Source organism: Schistocerca piceifrons, chromosome 9 (genome assembly GCF_021461385.2).
Source record: "Schistocerca piceifrons isolate TAMUIC-IGC-003096 chromosome 9, iqSchPice1.1, whole genome shotgun sequence".
NCBI lineage: Eukaryota > Metazoa > Arthropoda > Insecta > Orthoptera > Acrididae > Schistocerca > Schistocerca piceifrons.
Window position 1 is genome coordinate 223843032 of NC_060146.1, and position 16026 is coordinate 223859057.

The following is a 16026-nucleotide window of genomic DNA, read 5'->3' on the forward strand; positions in this document are numbered from 1 at the left end:
TACATTAGTATACAAGGTGTATGAAGAACAGCTACCATGTCTGTTATTCTTTAGGATTCTTAAAGAGTCCTGAGAGCTATGAAACATCACATTACAGGACTGTTTAGTTACAATACTCTTGTAATCTACGGACATTTTAAGTAACTCTCAAGCAATGTGTGGTGCCTATTTTAGGAACTAAATTTCCACACATAAGATTGTTGAGCAGACATAGTTGTATAATAACATGAATGAGTATTTTAAAATCACATCAGTAGAACCAAAATAAATCAAACATTTTTGTCAACTACCTTTCTATAGAGTCTTCACGAAAATGTTTGGCAGCTTATATACAAACCTTCCACAAGCTGACATGGTCAGTATTCATATCGAGCAACATTTCTTCTCCATTATCCTTTGGATCCACATATTGGAAACCAACCGGGTGGTGTATGAGGTACAAGTCAACATAGTCTAGCTGCAGGTCATGCAGCGACTGCTTGAGGTGCTTCTCCACACATTCTGCTCGGTTTCCTGTCAATGGCAGCTGAAATAGAGGATTTTTTTTTTTTTATAAGTAATATTGGAAAACTGAGATAGTTTACCTGGTCGTTAAAGTAGGGAGACTCATGAAGGCAACTTATTTTGCATTATTTTCCCAGCAGATGCTCACAAATGCTTTCCATTGTGTGCCAGCATAGTCCACTGTAACTAGCTATGACGTCACGAATGTTGTGCAGTACTTTACAAGTAAAGTAAATAATCTGAAAAGTTAATAGCATGTCAGGAACGATGCTAAAATGATAATGTGTTAAGTTTCAGTTTAGTAACTTTAACAGTTCTCAAAATTTGGACATTTTACGTAAAAATTACCAGCGCAACAGTAAGTAGCTAAAAACTTCAAGATTTATATTCGGATTCCTTTTTCATTGTAATTTAATGGAAACAGCATGCTGGATGGTTCATGGTGGTTCATGGTGTGGGTTCGTGTTGTCATGTCCTAGTTCATGAACCACAGGCAACATATGAGTGGCCAAGTAAGTGGTCCCGACAGTCGGGATACCAGTTACTTTGGAATAAGGTTGGGCATCTCGGACATATTCTGAGTTGTGGTCACCTTAGTGCTCATATGGCAAAGACTACCAAATCCACAGGTTAGTCCCTCAGCCGTTAGGGGTAAAACCCAATGGGACTCGGGGCAAGTAAGGCTAGCAACCTGCTTCCCTGGTACTTTAAATATGATACTGGCAACAATCAGAGCAAAATGCCTCAGACTTTTGGAGGTGACGGAGTCCCACCTCTAACTGGCAAACCAGGGACTCCTAAGATACGACTTGGCAAACAAGTGGTAATGAGATAAGGAGCTATTAATATCAATGGGGGCTACTCTGGGAAGAAGGTAGAGCTGGCAGAGGCTGCAAGTAAGATGGGGCTGGACGTTTTAGCTGTTAGTGACATTCAGGTAAGGGGTGAGATAGAAGAGGAAGTGGGAGAATACAAGGTCTACCTGTCAGGAGTCAAAGCAGGAATTGCACAATGGGGTGTAGGGCTTTACATCAGGAAAGAAATGGAACCCAGCATAGTTGCAATAAGGTATGTAAATGAACGACTGATGTGGATAGATTTGACAGTGTCTAGCAAGAAAATTAGGATTGTGTCAGTATATTTGCATTGTGAAGGGGCAGATCAAGATAAGATGGATATTTTTTATGAGGCACTCAGTGATGTAGTTGTTAAAGGACAAGGGCTGTGTTCTGCTCATGGGTGATTTTAATGCCAGGATTGGAAATTGAACAGAAGGGTATGAAAAGGTTATGGGTAAATTTGGAGAGGATATGGAGGCCAACAGGAACGGGAAACAACTCATGGATTTCTGTGCCAGTATGGGCTTAGTAATCACAAACTCCTTTTTTAAACATAAGAACATTCACCGGTATACTTGGGAAGGCAGGGGAACCAGATCTGTCATTGACTATATAATAACAGATCAGGAATTCAGGAAGGCTGTGAGGGACTCATGTGTATTCAGAGGACTCTTTGATGACACTGATCATTATTTAATCTGCAGTAAAATTGGGATTGTGAGGCCAAAAGTGCAGGAGGTCAGGTCCATATGTAGGAGGATAAGAGTGGAGAAACTTCAGGATAAGGAAATCAGGCACAAGTACATAACAGTGATCTCAGAAAGGTACCAGTTAGTTGAATGTAGTCAATTACAGTCATTGGAAAAGGAATGGACAAGGTACAGGGACACAGTACTAGAAGTGGCTAAAGAATGTCTTGGAACAGTAGTGTGTAAAAGTAGGATGAAGCAAACAGCTTGGTGGAATGACACAGTCAAGGCAGCCTGTAAAAGGAAAAAGAAGGCGTATCAAAAATGGGTACATACTAGAACTCAGGTAGACAGAGAAAGTTATGTTGAAGAAAGAAACAAAGCCAAACAGATAATCGCAGCATCCAAGAAGAAATCTTGGGAAGACTTTGGGCCGGCCGCAGTGGCCTTGCGGTTCTAGGCGCGCAGTCCGGAACCGTGCAACTGCTCCGGTCGCAGGTTCGAATCCTGCCTCGGGCATGGTTGTGTGTGATGTCCTTAGGTTAGTTAGGTTTAAGTAGTTCCAAGTTCTAGGGGACTGATGACCACAGCTGTTAAGTCCCATAGTGCTCAGAGCCATTTGAACCATTTGAAGACTTTGGGAACAGGTTGGAGACTATGGGTCAAGCTGCTGGAAAACCATTCTGGAGTGTAATTAGCAGTCTTCAAAAGGGAGGTAAGAAGGAAATGACAAGTATTTTGGACAGGTCAGGAAAACTACTGGTGAATCCTCTGGATGCCTTGGGGAGATGGAGGGAATATTTTGAAGAGTTGCTCAATGCAGGTGAAAATATGGTCAGTAATGTTTCAGATTTCGAGGTAGAATGGGATAGGAATGATGATGGAAATAGGATCACATTTGAGGAAGTGGAGAAAATGGTCAATAGATTGCAGTGCAATAAAGCAGCTGGGGTGGATGAAATTAAGTCGGAACTCATCAAATACAGTGGAATGTCAGGTCTTACATGGCTACACAGGATAATTGAAATGGCCTGGTAGTCGGGACAGGTTCCATCAGACTGGACAAAAGCAGTAATCACACCAATCTTTAAACATGGAAACAGAAAAGATTGTAACAGCTACAGAGGTATCTCTTTAATCAGCATTGTGGGTAAAATCTTCTCAGGTATTGTTGAAAGGAAAGTGTGAGTATTAGTTGAGGACCAATTGGATGAAAATCAGTGGGGGTCAGGCCTCTTAGAGGTTGTCAGGACCAGATCTTTAGCTTACGGCAGATAATGGAGAAGTGTTATGAGTGGAACAGGGAATTGTATCTATGCTTTATAGATCTAGAAAAGGCATATGACCGGGTTCCTAGGAGGAAGTTATTGTCTGTTCTACGAGATTATGGAATAGGAGGCAAACTTTTGCAAGCAATTAAAGGTCTTTACATGGATAGTCAGGCAGCAGTTAGAGTTGGCGGTAAATTGAGTTCACGGTTCAGAGTAGTTTCAGGGGTAAGACAAGGCTGCAACCTGTCTCCACTGTTGTTCATATTATTTATGGATCATATGTTGAAAACAATAGACAGGCTGGGTGAGATTAAGATATGTGAACACAAAATAAGCAGTCTTGCATATGCGGATGACTTAGTTGTGATGGCAGATTCGATTGAAAGTTTGCAAAGTAATATTTCAGTGGGAAAGAGATATAAACGGATTGAGTGCCAAATAGGAGGAACAAAGTTAGAACAGGTGGACGGTTTCAAGTACTTAGGATGCATATTGTCACAGGATGGCAACATAGTGAAAGAAATGGAAGCGAGGTGTAGCAAAGCTAATGCAGTGAGCGCTCAGCTACGATCTACTCTCTTCTGCAAGAAGAAAGTCAGTACTAAGTTATCTGTGCACCGCTCAATCTTTCGACCAACTTTGTTGTATGGGCGCGAAAGCTGGGTGGATTCAGGTTACCTTATCAACAAGGTTGAGGTTACTGATATGAAAGTAGCTAGGATGATTGCAGGTACTAGTAGATGGGAACAATGGCAGGAGGGTGTCCACAATGAGGAAATCAAAGAAAAACTGGGAATGAACTCTATAGATGTAGCAGTCAGGGTGAACAGGCGTAGATGGTGGGGTCGTGTTACACGCATGGGAGAAGCAAGGTTACCCAAGAGACTCGTGGGTTCAGCAGTAGAGGGTAGGAGGAGTCAGGGCAGACCAAGGAGAAGGTACCTGGATTCGGTTAAGAATGATTTTGAAGTAATAGGCTTAACATCAGAAGAGGCACCAATGTTAGCACTGAATAGGGGATCATGGAGGAATTTTATAAGGGGGCTATGCTCCAGACTGAAAGCTGAAAGGCATAATCAGTCTTAAATGATGATGATGATGATGATGATGATGATGATGAGCATGCTGGATCTCACAACGTAATATTTTGGTTCAAATTCATGATTTTCTGTTTTTTTGTCCTAAAAGTTCGGAAGCAAGATGGATTAAGTAAGTGATTAGATAAAGCTAGGATGTTTAGATTTAGGTAGAATGGAGATACGCTATAATAACAAAGATGTGAGAAGTTTCTAAAAGGCAGCTATATAACTATAGCTGTAGCGTCTCTCCAAAGGGCAAGTTCAGAGCTCATCTATTGCGTGCAGTACAACTAAAATAATTCTCTCGCCAAAGGTATTTAACGTAGCCACATCAGAATTTTACTATTACTCTCCTGTGTGCTAATTACACAATTAAATCGAGAGCTTCATTGGCCTTAAGTGCATGAAGCAATTAATTATTTAGCAAATTGAAGTGGTGGTTTGCTAGCCCAGCAGCTAGGTCAGTAAGGCAAACTTTTGTCATCTGCGCCTTCGGTGGTCCGCACTATGGCTATATAAATAAGAGCATGCGAGCTAGAGTAAGGCCCCAGTTCTCTTCTAGATTCGTATCAGCACGCACTCCATGTCGGAAGCCGCATCGCATTTGTGCAGTTGCCAGGAACAGTGTTGGATGCCGTATTATGTAACTTGGTATGCACGTAACAATGAGTTTGCTTTGGGGTAAAGTGTTAATGGTGGAACAACTTCAGTGATTTATCCTTAGTTTGTGTATGTTGTATTTTCACGTGTCACCACAGGACAGACTTTCTTCCATTACTAGCATGGTGTTTGATGAGTATTAACACCAAATTTTGGCGAGCATTCACTTTGAACATTTACATCGATAACGATTATTGAACAGTTTCGTCTTCTAGGGAAAATAGGATCCGCACTATAGACTCTGAACAGTTCTGATAGTACAATAGCTGATGTGGGTAATCATTTGGAATTTTATGCCTTATCGTTTTCAGAATATAGTGAAAATTGTTATAGTAAACTTCATTTTCTATGAATCCCAGACATCATCCTAAATCTTCAAGTAATGAACTTCAATAATGACTAATTTATTTCTCCATCAGAGTGGGCACAGTGAACTCTAATTACAGGCATCACATTTTTGCTAATTACTTTCAGGTTGCCAACATTGTAGTTAGAGAGCCTGGGCTGACAACAGCAACATACCATAATACATCAACTTTTATTTTCCACCCACTGCCCCACAAACAGCCTCACAGTACATTTACTACAGTATGAAGTGATGAAGTGTGTTGTCACCAAGCAATCAGTCTGTAAACAAGTGTAACATTCACAAACATAATACTAGACGGTGAAATGAATTACTGTACACTATCCCTCACTGTATCATCAGTGTGACACCAAAAGCAATGAGGTGTATTCAGTCATAAAAATCCTTGACTGTGTCAAAAGAATTTAATGGATAATAAAACTAACTTCAAATACAAACTGAAATTATACCTTCTGCTCCACAGAAGAATTTCTCTACATGTTGCAATATGATGTGATTGTGGCTTTTTTTCTTTTTTTTTCCTTTTTTTTAAAAAAAAGGGGAGTTAATTGATAGCTACTATAAGAGATAAACAAATGATATTCGCGTTCAACAGGGAAACATAGCATTATTCCAGAAAGGCATCAAACTGTAGATGGAAAAAAGTAATGATAGAGAGAAATTAAAATGAGCAGCAAAGGATTACATGAAAGCATATTATGATTTATGTATTCAGTTGCCTTTGAAAAATCATGGAATATTCTATTAGCCTACAATCTTTATGTACATTCTTGCTGTATCTGTAAATAGCCATCTAAGCATTGGAATTCCTTAGAAATCCAAACTATGGCTCTGACAATACATTTTTTGTAGTCAGATGGCTGAAAAGGCACTTGCAGAGTGCCTATTATAAAATTTTCTATAATGGTGGACAATTGTTTGCAGTATCTTTCTATCTACTGTCTCATGCAAATGCTTAACTTCAGCATATTTCAAGAAATTGTATGTTCCACTGCTAAATGACTGGTTGCACATATACTTTGACATGATTCACGAGAGAAGTGTCAATAAAAGATATTGATGAAACTCGGTGGGTGTCTCTAGGGTGCAGAATAATGCAATACATATTTTTTTATTTGTGCCCAATTTCACTTCAAGGGGTAAAAGACGCCCTGAAAAATAATTTGGCATTTTAAGTTTAAAGGGAATTTTTTTGAAACAGTGATATGCAAAAAATGCTTCACATACAAAAGCTGATATGTACTTGATGCCCTTGAAACCTATACAATCAATTATTGTGATAATTTGAAATTTTGCAAAATACCCCACCACTATTTATCAAATCTGAAAAACTGAAAACTTGTGTTACAACATAAATGAAAGAAGCATTCCAGCCATGTACATCCCTGTGTCGTAAAGCTGGTTTCTGAAGTACCTGTTTTGGAAAATAAGCTGTACACTATGTACTGTTGGAGTATTTTCAATGTACATAATTAAAATATCTAAACATTCATTACTACTGTAATAATTTATTTTACTTATATTTTTTATGTTTTAAATTGCTATTTTACATTCATGGCTTTTTTTGTTTTTCAGTTTACTGTTTCATATACATATATTTTGATAGTTGAAAATCATAAGTAACTTATTATTGTGATAGAAAATAATTACAATAATGATAATCTGTAAGGAAATTCTTAAAACATAACATTTTGTTACACCATGCACATAAAATGAAAGAAAATTCTTCACATAATATGCATGACAATAAGCTTCACATAATATGCATGACAGAGAAGCCAGTATAATACAAAATTCTGCATGATTTCAAATTTTCAGTGGTGATCCTCTATATATACTGATTTTTGCCAGGCATATTTCAGTATATTGGTAAGTCATGGTGAAGGGAATTAATTATGTACTGCAGCTTCACTGTATTGTTTCTCAAGTGAAGATTGTCATAATCATTCACCAGAACTAGAACTGAAAATCTTCTCACAAAGTTATTCCAAAACAGAAAGCCGTATATGTTCCATGGCTGTACCTGTGCCATCAAGCTCTGTGGGGTCACCAGAGGTTTCTTGTTCTCAGGTATTATGGCAGTCACTAATACATAATCAGCTCTTTTCACCAAGGCTCACCGATGTACTGAAATAAGCCTGATACAAATCAGGATATTTAGATGATAACCAGCGAAAATTTGAAATCCTGCAGAAGTTTGTTTTATACTGGCTTCTCTGTCATGTATACTAAGTGAAGAAATTTCGTTCATTTTATATTCATGGTGTAAAACAAATGTTATGGTTTAAGTATTCCCTTACAGATTATCATTACTGTAATTATTTTCTATCATAATAATGAGTTACTTATTATTTTCAACTAACAAAATACACGTATATGAAACAGTAAACTAAAAGACAAAAAAAGCCATGCATGTAAAATGCAAAATAACAATTTAAAACCTAAAAAATATAAGCAAAATAAATAATTAGAATATTAATTAATGATTAGATATTTTAATTAGGTGTGTTGAAACTACTGTGATGGCACATTGTGTACAGCTTATTTTCTGAAAATGGTGTTTTAGAAACCAGCTTTACTACACAGGAATGTATTTGGCTTGAAAGCTTCTTTAATTTATGATGTAATAAAAGTTTTCATTTTGCAAAATCAATAAATGGTGGTGATGTATTTTGCAAAATTTCAAGTTATTAAAATAGTTGATTATACAGTTTTCTAAAAAATACAAGGAAAACATTTTTTGTGTATTGTTGTTTTGAAGAAATTCTCTTCAAACCTAAAATGCTAAATTATATTTCAGGGTATGTTTTACCCCTTAAAAGTAAAACTGGGCTCAAACTAAAAAAAATATATACTGCACTATTTTATCCCCTCTCCAGACCTGCCAAGTTTCCCAACGATCGTTTACTGACACTTGGGAATCTTCCCCTGTTAGTTGCTCTAGGTACCTGACTGTGAAAGAGGAGCCTATTTAACAGGAATGTTGATCATTCCTTGGAATAAAAAAACACTTTGTTTTATGAGGTTCATTCAAATTAAACCTGATGTGTGTCTACCTTTGCCTTACACATAAGGTGGCACCACATAACTGCGGGTATGGTGGTGCCATCTATTATTAAAGAGACTGATGAGTGTCAACCGTTCGATGTTGCATAGCACCAGCATGGTTTCACATAGAAGAGAAGGTGGTCACAGAAGTTATTGCCCACTACCAAACATGAAGGCGAGTAAGCAAGAACAATGCGGAGTGTTTCAATTTTTGGCAGTGGAGGGATTTGGAGGCCATGAAATATATCGACGGATGAAGGCTGTGTATGGTGAGCACAGCCTGAGTCGTTCAGGTGTTGTGGAATGGTGCAAACGATTCCTTGAGGGGTGTGAGTCACTGGAAGATGATGCTTGTCCTAGACAGGCTCATTGTGTCATCACACCAGAAATGGTTGCAGAACTGAGTGCTTTAGTCTTGGACAACCACAAAATCACCATGGATGAGATCCATCAGTTACTAGGTATTAACAAGGGCACTGCCCACACCATAATGCATCAAGACTTGAACGTCCGAAAAATCTGTGCACAGTGGGTTCTGCACCAAGTGACTGCCAAACAGTGCAATACTCAAACGGCGCTGTCTCTGAGTCATCTGCAACGTCGTCATGAGGAGGAATATGGTGTTCTGTCACGTATTGTCACAGGTGATGAAACATGGTGTTGATAAAATCATTACCATTACTTTACACTAGTGAACAGGTTTCGTTTGAATGGCTCTTATAATATTTTTTGATCATATAGTGCTATCCATTACTTTATCTCTCAGCTCACAGTCAACACTACTTTGAAACTAATATTAATCCCCTTAGTTTCAAGTTTCTCAGCTGTGAAGTTGTTATGCTTAGTAAATACATTTTACAGGAAACTAATGACATGTTTTGGGGTTGTCCCACTTCTGACACTGCTCAGCTAAAACCAAGCCTTTTTTTTCACCACACACAGTATTCCTTGTTCTTGTACCAACTATTGTTTTAGTCATGCTTTTAGATATGACATTTCCAGATGCAACCAAATTCTATGATGGTGAGCATGCACTCTGTCTGACCCTTTGCAGTGTACTTTTATACGATTGTTCTTCAGCCACAGTTGCAACATTGACATTTCTTCTGTTTCTGTGTGCACTTCTTAAAACTGTGCCTCTGCATTCCCAAGTAATAAGCAAAATGCCAAAGCTTACATTTCAATTACAATGTGTTTTGTGCAGATGGCACACATTTCAAAAAGGAGTGGGTGACCTTCCAACAACTAAACAACAGCTCTTTTTATTTTTAAACCAACTATACAAATATTTTATTAATGTAATAGACCTATTATATTTTATGGATAAAAAGCAGAAAAATTACTTGTACAAAATGCAACGAGTAGAAATATAATTGACTGTATGAATTTTACTTTGTAGTTTTTGTTTTTTCTCTTCTAATTCCACTACTTATAGTACCTGTTGCTCTTTTCTATAAACTCCACAAGTATGAAATAATTTGTTTGCTCTCAGACTGCTATAATTTCAAGTCCACATTTTCACACTGAGAATTATCTTGTAAAAGAGCTTCACCATTTTCACTATCAGAAGGTTCATCCAATATAAATGTTCTTGAAGCCTTGCATTTAATTTTTTTCTAATATTCCATCTTCTTTACTCAAATCTATGAATTTTTTTATAATGTTTTAAAAGTTTTCAGTTCAATTAAGTTATTTCAAAGTGGAGCAGTGGTTAGCACACTGGACTCGGATTCTGGAGGACTATGGTTCAAACCCATGCTGGGCCATCCTGATTTAGATTTTCCATGATTTCCCTTAATCACCTTTTCCATGATTTCCCTAAATTACCTCAGGCAAATGGTGAGACGTTTCCTTTGAAAGGTCACAGCCAAATTTCTTCCTCACCCTTCCCTCATCCAATGGGACCAATGATCCCTCTGATTTGATCCCCTCACCCAAATCAACTAACCAAATAGTTTCACTTTTTGCTGCTGTGTTTGGAAAATGCCAGACATCTTCATCTTCAGGTGCCCTTAATTTGTGCATGTTTTCAGTTCATTGCTTTTTCCAATGTAAGCCTAGGACTACAGCTAAAAAGTCTAGATTTTTGTTTGTTTGTTCTGTGTTCATATTCAGTTGTGCAGTTTATTTCGGCACAGAATGAACCAACTACAATATCTAGGCTGTATATTCACACTGCTGTGAAATCATCTGAATACACAGCTTGTTCATAATAGTCAACAAATTATGTAAAATTTGCTTTGCAAAAGCTGTTGGTCCTCGCAGACTTGTGCTTTGAGATTTTTGTGCAATGGTATCTTAATATTGGCTGATGAAATACTTGACCCTGACAATTCCAGCTATTTTAATTACATCTCAATGACTTTAATATGTTTGAATTTAGCTGTGTTATCTTACTGTCAGGCAGTCCTCAGATCAGACTTTTAATTTTTAATACTGTAATCATAAAGCTTACATTCTTCATCTGCAGTGAAAACATCTTGACTCCTATACTTTGAGCGATAATAATCTGATGTTGATATCTGATTACTACCTAACAGCTTAATATCAGCTACATTACAGTTTCTTAAACTGTCAAATAAAGCAGAATGGTACATCCCATACTGCAGCACTTCTAAGAGACTTTTTACCTCTTCCACGGTCTCTGCAATTTTTTATTCATTCACTTATATTTTAAAACATTCCTTTTTGAAAGTTCATACTATGTTATCCAATTAAATAAGATGACCGATTTGAGAACTTTTTACCTTTGTCACAATAAAAAGATCTTCTCTCTTGATTTTTCCAGAATCAAGCCATTTCTTCAATGTCCTCCCAATTTGGGCTTCATTATTATACCTCCGGGCTGTATCTATGTGTCTGTACCCAATCTCTAGTGCTGCATCTATCGCCTTCTCTATATCATCTCCCAGTGCCTGTAACATCAACAATAGTGTGACAATTTGTGCGTAGTTAACAATCATGCTGGCTGAAAGAATAATTTATTTTAAAATAAGTATGTCAGTGGTTCTTTTCAGGTTATGTCCATGAATGTGTAACTGAATACAGAACACTTTTATCATGCCATTGACAGTGACATTGGCACTTGTTTTATTCGGCTGTACATAGACAGGCATAATCAGAAAATTATCAACATAAATATTACGTGCAACAGGGAGCTACAAGGTAGCAGTCTTTAAAAAAAATTGTGCCAGTGAATTATTTGTAACAAATATCTTGCAGAATAACATTCTGTAATTGAAGATGGTATTTTAGGATATTTTTACTAGTTGTACTTTAAAAAAAAAAATCTTGTTACGACACATTTCTGACCAGATTTCACAATCCGTAGTGAGGCACGCAAGCCAGCTGCCTACGATATCCCCTGAAGGAAATGGAATATTGCTGGAGCAGCATAGTGAAAGGCTCCAGTCTCGCCCTGGTGGTGAGCTGAATCTCCTCATATTGTGTCCCAATGTTGCACTGCCTCAGTCATCTATGGGACCAAAGGTGTAGTGCTGTCACAGAAAAGCAGTGGAGTGTCACTACAAATACTTGTGGCTCCAAGACCAGCAATACCTCATCTTCAACCACTGCTAAAATCGTGACATATTCCACGTCAGCTATCAGTTCCATGTGGCCCAGTCAGCTTCTTCTACATCTACGTTTAGCCACTAGCTCTTGGCATATGAGCCACTACCACCCCTGACAATCCTCGAGCTGGTGCCACAGGGAAAGGTCAACTTTTACGGAAATCTCATTCATCTGTGGGTGTCTCCAAAGGGTGCCAAGTTTGGGAGCTGTGGCATGCACTTGACTGGCCACCAGAGTAGCTATGCAACTACCACCTGCCAAACACGTTCGCCAGGCTACACTGGCTCCCAGTACTTCACCGAGGCAGCCCTCCCACCCAGTGTCCCCCCGCAGCTGCAACCGAGCACCCCGCTGCACACTCTGCTGGAGCTAGCAGCTGTCACCTGGGGGTCTTTGCACACCACTGAGTCACTGCCACTCACCACTGTTGCAGCATCTTACAGAATAAAAGAATTGTATTGCTAGTGTTGGATAGACTGTCAGTGACACAGCACCACAAGTAACTGCTGTTAATAAGGCGAGTACACCGGTCATATGTTACATATCTTTACGAGCTTCAAATGGAAGCGACTTCAGTAATGGATAAGAACTGTGATTGCTGTGTGCAGCTGTGAGCTGAGTTAGTGAACATTCACTCACAGCTCCACGCGGTGTTGGCTTCCATCACACAGCTTGAGGCTGCTGCCGAGGGGCGTCACCGTAGGGGGTCAGATGTGGGGATGCGAAGGACGTCGATCACGTCCCTTGTGTCCCCTAATCGGTCTACTGCTGTGGCCGCCTCAGGTACTGCCTGGACTGAGGTTGACCCCTCACGCATGGTCGAGTGAGAGATCATTCCAAAGTCTGGCATGCGGTGAAATACTTTCCGAGGTGCCGATCGTAGGGCCCCCCCGGTTCATTTCACAAGCAGGTTTTGGGCGTTATCTATGGCTGGCAAATTCTCTAAGCTGGATGCAGTCATCCACACTGTTCCAGAGAAAGCTTCTCAGCCCACAAGGTCTGGGCATTCACAGAGGATGGGTTTGCTGGTAGCTCCAACATTAGGCATGTAAAGGGGTCCCTTAGGAACATGACTGCCAAGGAGGCGAAGGAAACCAGTGCACACTCCATGTGCATACCAGGGGGAGGGGGGGAAGGGTCATTCCAGGTGTGGAAAAGGCGCTTCCGGATATCATGAAGAGTATAGGGCGCAGCCAACTGCAGGTGGTGGCTCATGTTGGTACCAATGATGCGTGTTGCTCTGTATCAGAGGAGATTCTCTCTGGTTTCAGGTGGCTAGCAGAAATGGTAAGGACTACCAGTCTGGCTTCCGATATTAAGGCAGAGTTCACCCTCTGCAGCATTGTCGATAGAACCAGTTGTGGTCCTTTAGTGCAGAGCTCAGTGGAGGGTGTCAATCAGAGGATCAGGCAGTTCTGTGACCATGTAGGCTGCAGATTCCTTAACTTGCGCCTTCGGGTGGTGGGTTTCTGGGTTCCGCTTAATAGGTCAGGAGTACACTACACACAAGAAGTGACTACACATGTAGTGGAGCTGTGTGCAAGGGACTGGTCAGTTTTTTTAGGTTAGAGGGCCTCAGGGAACCCCAGAAAGGGCGTTCATGTAAAATGGGGCAGGTAAAACACAGTAAGGTAGTTGTGGAAATAATAGGTAAATTGTCATAGCCATGTTGGGAAAGATCCAGAGCTCCAAGCCCTAATAGAAAACACTGAAGCTCAAATGGTTATGGGTACAGAAAGCTGGCTACAGCTGGAAATGAGTCTATATGAAACTTTCTCAAATGACCTAACAGTGTTCAGAAAGGATAGAGTAAATAGAGTAAGTAGTTTACCTTCTAGTGAAATTGAAGTAGATAGTTTCTGTGGAATAGTATGGGCAGAGGTTGTACTTGACAATCGTACTAAACTATTAGTTGGATTATTTTACCGGCCCCCTGGCTCGGAAGATATAGTTGCCAAACAGTTCAAAGAAAACTTGAGTCTCATTTCAAATAGGTACCCCACCCGTACAACTATAGTCGGTGGTGATTTCAATCTACCCTCAATATGCTGGAAAAATAAAATGCTTAAAGCCAGTGGCAGGCATAAAACATCATTCGAAATTGTATTGAATGCTTCCTCAGAAAATTATTTTGAACAATTAATTCATGAGCCCACTCAAAGTGTAAATGGTTGCGAAAGCATACGTGACCTCTTAGCAACAAATAATCCTGGACACATAGGGCATATAATGATGAATACAGCGATTAGTGGCCACAAGGCAGTTGCTACTAGGCTGAATACCATAACACCCACAACCATCAAAAAGAAATGCAAGGCACATCTATTTAAAAAAGCTGATGAAAATGTTCTTGCACATCTATTTAAAAAAGCTGATGAAAATGTTCTTAACACCTTTTTAAGAGACAGTCTCCACTGCTTTTGATCTGATCATGTATGCATAGAAAAGATGTGGAATGATTTCAAAGAGATAGTATCGACAGTAATTGAGATATATACCGCACAAATTAATAAGTGATGGTACTGATTCCCCATGGTACGCAAAATGGGTCAGATCACTGTTACAGAAGCAATGAAAAAACGTGCCAAATTTAAAAGAATGTAAAATGCCCAAGACTGGCAAACTTTTGCAAAAGTTTGAAAGATAGCGTGTACATCAATGCAAAATGCCTTTAATAACTTCCACAATGAAACACTGTCTCTGAATCTCGTAGAAAACCCAAAGGGATTCTGGCATACATAAAGCACACCAGTGGCAAGACGCAATCAGTACCTTCACTGCACAATAACAACGGTGAAGTCACTGATGACAGTGCCTCTAAAGAAGAGTTATTAAACATGGTTTTCTGAAACGCCTTCACTAAAGAAGACATAGTAAATATTCCTGAATTCCAATCAAGACAATTGCCAAGATGAGAAACATAGAAGCAGATATCCTGGGGGTAGCAAAGCAGCTTAAATTACTTAATAAAGGCAAGGTCTGCAGTCCACATTGTATACAGAGAGGCACTCTGCATTGCAGTGTAGCTTGCTGTCCAGGTTTGAGCGGGTGCGTTTCTGGATGAGGTATCGAATATATTGCTTCCCCCTACTTATACCTCCCGAGGAGACCACGAATCTAAAATTAGAGAGATTTGAGTGCGCACAGAGGCTTTCCGGCAGTCGTTGTTCCCGCGAACCATACGCAACTGGAACAGGAAAGGGAGGTAATGACAGTGGCACATAAAGTGCCCTCTGTCACACACTGGTGGGTGGCTTGCGGAGTATAAATGTAGTTGTAGATACCAGTCAGGTTCCTTTCAGTGTATACTTATACAACAGCTCCATATTTAGCAATTATATACAAACCCTCACTCACAGAAAGATCCGTACCTAGATACTGGAAAAATTGCTCAAGTCACACCAATACCCAAAAAGGAAACTAGAGGTAATCCACTGAATTACAGGGCCATATCACTAATGTCGATTTACAATAGGGTATTGGAACATATACTGTGTTCAAACATTATGAAATACCTTGAAGAAAATGATTTATTGACACACAGTCAGCACGGATTCAGAAAATATCGTTCTTGTGAAACACAACTAGCTCATTATACTCATGAAGTAATTAGTGCTATCGACAGGGGATGTCAAAAGGACCACGTTTTTAGATTTCCAGAAGGCTTTTTCAATGTTCCTTGCAAGCATCTTCTAACCAAACTGCACGCCTATGGAATATCACCTCACTTGTGTGACTGGATTCATGATATCCTATCAGAAAGATCACAGTTCATAGTAATAGATGGAAAGTCATCAAGTAAAACAGAAGTGATGCTTGGCGTTTCTCAAGGAAGTGTTATAGGTCCTCTATGGATACTGATCTATATTAATGACATAGAAGACAGTCTGAGTAGCCGTCTTAGATTGTTTGCAGATGATGCTGTCATTTACCATCTTGCAAAGTCATCAGACGACCAAAACAAATTGCAAAATGATTTAGATAAGATACCTGTAT

At 39.3% G+C, this 16026-nt stretch overlaps 1 protein-coding gene across 1 annotated transcript in view; it reads right to left on the bottom strand.

The window, feature by feature from the left end:
• LOC124716883 (1,5-anhydro-D-fructose reductase-like) overlaps positions 1–16026 on the bottom strand; it is a 56264-nt gene that overhangs the window by 30252 nt on the left and 9986 nt on the right. Inside the window, exons 2-3 of the mRNA XM_047243436.1 lie at positions 11205–11372; positions 338–526 (exon numbers count right to left, since the gene is read on the bottom strand). Coding sequence (XP_047099392.1) covers positions 338–526; positions 11205–11372 — 357 coding nt within the window. The remainder of the gene's footprint in view (positions 1–337; positions 527–11204; positions 11373–16026) is intronic.